We start from the raw sequence: 7,159 nt of genomic DNA on the forward strand, positions 1-7,159 counted from the left end.
TTATTTCTTTCCATCTACTGCCTTTAGGTTTGAATTGTTGTTGTTTTTCAAGTTCTTTGAGGCATAGCATTAGGTCATATAGGTTTGTAAAAATTCCAGTGATTTGATTATTGTTTATCTCCAGTTTCAGTCCACTATGGTATGAAAAAATTGTTGGGATGATTTCAGTTTTTTTAAATTTTCTGAGACTAGATTTGTGACCTAATATGTGGTCTATCCTAGAGAATATATGGTGAGCTGATGAGAAGAAAGTGTATTCTTTAGCTGTTGGGTGAAATGTTCTGTATATATCTGTCACGTCCAGTTGGTCTAGGGTGTAGATTAAATCCTGTGTTTCTTTGTTGAATTGTTGCCTGGAAGTCCTCTCCCATACTGAAAGAGGGGTGTTCAGATCACCCACTATTAATGTATTCATTAATGTAGGTCCTATCTCCTTCTTCAGGTCTAAGAGTGTTTGCTTGGTATATCTGGGTGCTCCGGTATTGCATGCAGACATGTTTATGATTGTTATGTCTTCTAGCTGGATAGTTCCCTTTATCATTATATAATGGCCTTCTTTGTCTTTTAAAATGTTTTTTGGTTTGAAGTCTATTTTGTTCAATATAAGAATGGCTACTCCTGCTCATTTTTGGTTTCCATTTGCATGGTATATCATTTTCCATCCCTTTACTTTTAATCTATGAGTGTCTTTACAGGTGAGGTGGGTCTCTTGAAGACAGCATATACTTGGGTCTAGCTTTTTAATCCAGTCAGTTAGTCTGTGTCTTTTGAATGGGGAGTTTAGTCCATTCACATTTAGAGCAGTTATTGAGAAGTGTTATTTAATTCCTGTCATTTAATTGCTACTTGTTTAGGTGGTATAAATATCTTTTAATCATTATTTCCCCTTTTATTTCTCTTCTTCAATGTGAGTTGGGAACTTAAGGTGGAATGATTTAGCTTCTTTCTCTTTCTTGCTGGCATTTTGTTTTAACTGTGGGTTTTGCTCTTTCTTGTGTATTCATTATCATGGTCACCATTATTCAGATTCCAGATGAATGACTCCCTTGAGAATTTCTTGCAGGGCTGGTTGTGTGGTGGTGAACTCCCACAACTTTTGTTTGTCTGGGAAATACACTATTTCTCCCTCATTTCTGAAGGAGAGGCTTGCTGGGTAAAGAATTCTTGGCTGGCAGTTTTTTTCTTTAAGTATTTTGAATATATCATTCCACTTTCTTCTGGCCTGTAGGGTTTCGGTTGAGAAGTCTGCTGTTAGTTTGATGGGGGTTCCCCTATAAGTGATCTGATGCTTTTCTCTTGCTGCTTGTAGAATTCTCTCTTTGTCTTTGAGCTTTGTGAATTTAACTATAATATGTCTTGGGGAGGATCTTTTTGGGTTGAATCTGTTTGGGGACCTTTGAGCTTCCTGGATCTGAAGGTCTGTACCATACACCTGGGAAGTTTTCTGTTACTATTTCCTTGAGTAGGTTTTCAATATCTTTTCCCTTCTCCTGCCCTTCAGGAATACCCACAATTCGATGTTAGGGCACTTGAGGTTGTCTGCTATCTCTCTTAGGTTTTCCTCATTATTTTTAATTCTTTTTTCTTTTTTTTTTTTGTCTGCCTGAGTTATTTCAAAAAGACCATCTTCAAGCTCTGAAATTCTTTCTTCTGCTTGCTGTAACCTGCTGCTCAAGCTCTCAGTCGTGTTTTTTATTTCATTGAGTGAGTCTTTCATTTCTAGAAGTTCTGCTACACTCTTTTTTTTATGGTGCTCCACCCTGGGTCTGAGGCGGGATGAAGGGTCACATGGAGCCGTGCAGTTCTGCTGGCTGGCTGGCGCTGGCAGGCTCACCTGTGAGGTGCCGGTTCAGGGCACCAGGGTGGGGCCTGGAGCTCCCCCACCCCGGGTTCAAGGCGGCAGGGTGAGGGGGCTACGTAGAGCCATGTGGTTCTGCTAAAAACTTCAATTTTTAGAAATGAATGAAGAAGATAAAAATGAAGCAGTATAATAAACAGAAACTGATCTCACCAAGTGCTTCAGAACACAGATTGAAGTTTTTCCTCCCCCTTGATTCCTTTCCCCAAAGAAGGGACTTTCTGCATTTGCTTAACATTGTAAAACAGACCAGAAACAAATAACTTCCTGTGAACCAGAATACAAACACTTTTATGATCATAACAGTAATGTTTTACAGTTACATAGTGCTTCACATATTAGATATTGGTAAATGGTAGATGATACTCCTGTATCATTATCACTGTTATTGTTTTTTCTAAAATTTCCACACTAATCTTCTCAACTGATCTTTTCAACAACCCAGTGAGGGTGGTCTAGGCTTTAATATCCTCCTTTCACTGAAGAGAAGAATGAAATTCAAAGGCTTGCTGATTTGCCTAAAGTCTAAAATTCTGATTCTCCTTAAGGCTAAACTGTTAGATAGATGTCTTCTTTTGTTTTTCCTGTTTCTGAAAACTATATTCTTAGTACTTATAGCTTCATCTGTTACACAATGCAAACTTTTAAGTGTAAATTAAGGAAATAAATATTTTAAAATCTAAGGTACAAAACATGACTGATTTATGTTTTCATTTATTTATTTTTTTCCCTGCTTGCCAGGTTATGATAGTTTTGTAATCAAATTGTTATGTTAAAAATTAAGGTAGATGATCAATTGGTAAAACATTTTTACTGAATCATTTAAAATTAAAATTATAGACAAAAACTTTTCTACCTATATCTACAATATCAAAATTATAATTATTCCATTGAATTTGTCTCAAATCCAGGTTGATTATTTTCTTTGGTCAAAACGTCCTAGGCTGGGAGAACATACTGTATCACTTGGTGGTGCAAACAGATGTGCTATGCTGCAAAGGCTTTTAGAGTACCTACAGGTTCATATAGTGAATAAGATAGATATATCTGCATGTATATTCCTTGTCACAAAGAAATTAAAGTATAAAACCTGTCTTTCACATGAATAGTTATTTGTTATGGTAAAATTATTCTCACTAAGCCAGGCAGAATTTATCTTTTTAACCTGTTCCATGAGGGAGGATAAAAATACCCCAAATGTTTTTTCTGTTCTCTATATAGACATTAGAATGTGATTTCTTATCTCCTTGTATATCCTCGGTCCAAAGACACAGAAAATGTGACTCAGTGAATATGACACATAAATTTCTGGGTGGCAAGAACCATATCCTCTACCTCTTGGTATTTCAATGTCTATTATATAACAGAGGCCCAGTAAATGTTTATTGTTTTAGGCCAAACTCTATGTAGCTATTATTTCACTTTATCAAACTTAGATTCTCTCACTTGGATTAATGTCTTATTGAGGGCCAATTACCAATTTATGAACGTTATTTGCTTCTCCAAATAATATGGCTCAATATTCAACATACTTTATAAAAAAATTTTTTTAAAAATAAGCCAAACATATATAGGTTTAGAAAAATTTAGACAAATTCATGAAGATTCTCTAATTAGCTCAGTGGATAATACTGCAAAATTAGCTTTTTTCCAAAACACTGAAAGTACAAGTTAAGTTGACATAAACAAATTTTTAATGTTTAAATTCCAGGTATTAAGGTGGAAAAAAATGGAGTTGGGAGAGAGTAAGGAAGGTAAAATTATATATATGAATGTGACAATCTCTGCTGTCAAGAAGCTTACAAAATACTATATATTTGGGACTTTACAAAATTCTTCACTGATAGACTTCTTTGTATTGTATAGAGAGTAAGGAAGGTAAAATTATATATATGAATGTGACAATCTCTGCTGTCAAGAAGCTTATAAAATACTATATATTTGGGACTTTACAAAATTCTTCACTGATAGACTTCTTTGTATTGTACATTTCCCTTTATTGACAATGACTGAGAATAATTGGTAATTTGGTTGACTGAATGTCCTAGTTAACTGGAAGCTGTCAGATTTATCATGTCCAAGTTTTGAAGAATTATAATAAAATAGAGGTTAGAAACACAAAACACAGAATTGACTATATAAGTTCAGCTTTATAATTCTCAAAAGTTTGGTTGACTATTTTATTTGTTCATTTTCAATAAATATTTGCCACATATTTTATGTAAGGCACTGTAAGTATATAAGAATACAGAGATAATCATTTACTCATTCTTTCACTCACTTATTTAAGAAACATTTATTGAGCACCTATGATGTTCCAGACATTGAATGTTCAATCATTCTTCTTAATAACTGTATAATATAGTAGGAGAGATAATAAGTCCTAACTGTAGATACCAGAACATAGGACACTATGTTAGAAACCCAGTAAAAGATATAAAGAGTGCTTTAAATATTCAGCAGATGTATTAACAATATTTATTTGCTTACCTGGCCATTTGTTATTCCATCAACCTGATGATTTACCTTTTCTTAATATCCCTTTACGATTCTGCCATGCATAAAGTTGGCTAGTCCCTTTAAAATTTCATTTTTCAGTTAAAATTATTTCCATAAATGTATTACTTGCTTTTCAAAATGGTAGTCTGGCTTCCTTATTCTAAACTTACCTAACTCTAATATTTCTAATATTTCAGAATTTGTTGAAAAAAATAATAATCTCATTTACATTTTTCACAAGTTTATAGAATTCGTTGGCATAAAAATAGCCCAATTTCATATTTTCTCATACAGCATCCTCTTTTCTTAGTCCATTTGATAAAAGACACTCACTTCTAAAATTATACTGCATACAATCTAATCTTTCTTGGATGATTTAGAAGTCACTTTAAGATGTTAACAGTGGCTCAGAGTCATTTTTTTCAATAGCTATGAGTACAGGATGCAGAAGGCATCAACACTGAATTGGATGAAATTGATGGCAGAACTGGGTCATGGCCCAAATGCTACCTCCTTAAATATATCAACTTTTTACTTGTCATTTTTTTCTTTCTCTCGAAATTAAGCAAAGAACATACAAATTATACTCTGGTTAATTTAGGTTAATAGTAAATTAGAATTCACTGTGCATACATGAATCAAAGCATATAGTTACTTTTTAATATTTAATATGCTTTTAACTAATTCCATAACAATACAAAGCTAAGTACTTACATTAGCTGCACCAAGAAGTATTAATGTAGGCCCAAGACCTATTGTGTATATTGATCTGAGCATTATTGACACAAGAAATGGCCGAATACCCACAGGCTTGGAGAAGAAAAACAGCATAGATGTGCAGATCGCAACTGCTATCCAAAGAAGAACTGAGAACAATGGAGAAAGAGTACCTGTAAAATGTAGAAGAAGTTCATTTTTACTGAGAACTAGAAAAGGCTACAATATTTGCTGCTCTACTTTAAGCCATAACCAAATCAAGCCATAACGCATAGAATTTCAGAACAACCCCACTCTATACTCTTTATGTTTTGAGGAAATGTCTTTGAATACAATACTCATTATTACATTTCCAGAAAGTCTGTGGTTAATTCAGGTGATACACTCACTAGTTAATGCATCTTGCATTAACTCTGAAAATTGTTCATTTTTCACTCATATGGGAGTGATTTGCTAAATACTTTTGATAGATGTATCTCACTTGGGAACCTTAATTTAAAATTTGTGATTAATGACCATTAGATGTATAGCTAAATCATGTGTAATCAGGTATTTTTTCACTGAACTCATACCTTGTCTTATCCATTATTATCAAGTTTCCATATTACAGTGACTCTGAAGAATCCAGTATGTAGAATACCCAGTCTTTAAAAAATAGACACAAGCTTTAACCATTAAAATGCACTCGCATATATATGTATGAATATCTATGTATGAGTGTGTATATGTGAAGGGCAACTCAAGTTCTAAAAAAATGTTGTTATTTAATCATCAGAAAATAAAAGTTCCAAATGTTTTATAAATGAACTCCATTACAAACAAAATTTCTTAGGAACTACACAAAAAGGAGATTTAAACATACATATCCTTTAAAAAGAGGTACAATTCATTGACATGTGGATTCAAGAAATCTCCCTCTGAAGGGTATGTGGTGCTGCATTTGCAGAAGTGAATTAAGGGACAGTATTCTTGGGCTGATTGGATCCGCTGTGGGACCTCAAACGTATATATAAGCTGACAGAGAGGAAAAACGAAAAGGAAATTTTCCACTACTTTCTCTGGCAAATATTCCATTATGGCTTCCATTCTTTGGACCACACCTCTTTTTATTATTTATAAAATTTACTTCTGCATGAAAAACATCTTGAGGGCTATAGCATGCAGAGCTTTTGTATTATCATCGACACCCTGGAATTATTTGGACTCCTTTAATGAATTCTGTGTAGGCCATTAGTTCATAGTAAGTGCTAATAGATCTCAAAAGTAGGTTGGAAAATCCTGTCAGATGTCAAAAAACAAACAAACCAGATAGTGAATTGCATTAGTCTAGACATAATTTTTTTTGACAATGTGTGTTCCTATGTTGTCTCTTAAAGCAAACAATGATTAAAGAAGGTTGGGAAGAGAGATTCGATCTTCCCCCTCACCAAACTTATGATCCAATGAGATTAATTTGAGGATGGGGAAATAAAAGGGGTAAACAGCTCTGAAAGTTACCTTTAATTCCTGCCCTCTGGCTGGGCTAACAAAATGGATACTCTGCTCACGTTTACTGTGATGTTGGCTTGGAAGTACTCCATGTCTACCAAAATACAGCCTAGCCACCAACTGCTTTGACGTCACAGATCCCAAAGAGCCATAGAGAAGATAAAGCCTCCAACTTTCTCTCATGCTTATTGGGACTTGGGAATCCATCACAATGTAAGCTGTATAAGGGTGAGGACCATCTCTGGTCCTATCACAGTGCCAGTTACACACCAACAAATAAATAGGTGTTGATTAAGTGAATAAACAAAAACATAGCCGGTGAGTTTGTTTTCAGTCAGTAACGACGAAGCCTCCAGTTATAAAGTCCCTAAGTTGACGAGCGTCACCTTTTCAGTATACTAAAAATGCCAACACCTTCAAGGCACATTTAACAACTTTCAGCCAGTCATTTGATTCTTCAGTATAATTCGTAAGTGATGTCTCGTGTGACATTTTTATTGTAGAAGTCCCAGATTTGTCACAGATAGTCACCCTGTGCATTGTTGCTAATTCCTGTTAAGCTAACCACATCCTGACTACTCTTTCCTAGATAGTATC

General features: G+C 34.5%; 1 protein-coding gene across 1 annotated transcript in view; it reads right to left on the bottom strand.

Moving 5' to 3' along the window:
• The window catches only part of LOC103606918 (inositol 1,4,5-trisphosphate receptor type 2-like), a gene marked incomplete at its 5' end in the record, with an annotated part of 107,941 nt that overhangs the window by 94,840 nt on the left and 5,942 nt on the right, over positions 1 to 7,159 (bottom strand). The window contains one exon of the mRNA XM_008591479.1: positions 5,072 to 5,247. Coding sequence (XP_008589701.1) covers positions 5,072 to 5,247 — 176 coding nt within the window. The remainder of the gene's footprint in view (positions 1 to 5,071; positions 5,248 to 7,159) is intronic.

This window comes from Galeopterus variegatus, unplaced genomic scaffold, assembly GCF_000696425.1.
Source record: "Galeopterus variegatus unplaced genomic scaffold, G_variegatus-3.0.2 Scaffold6957, whole genome shotgun sequence".
In the NCBI taxonomy this organism is placed as follows: domain Eukaryota; kingdom Metazoa; phylum Chordata; class Mammalia; order Dermoptera; family Cynocephalidae; genus Galeopterus; species Galeopterus variegatus.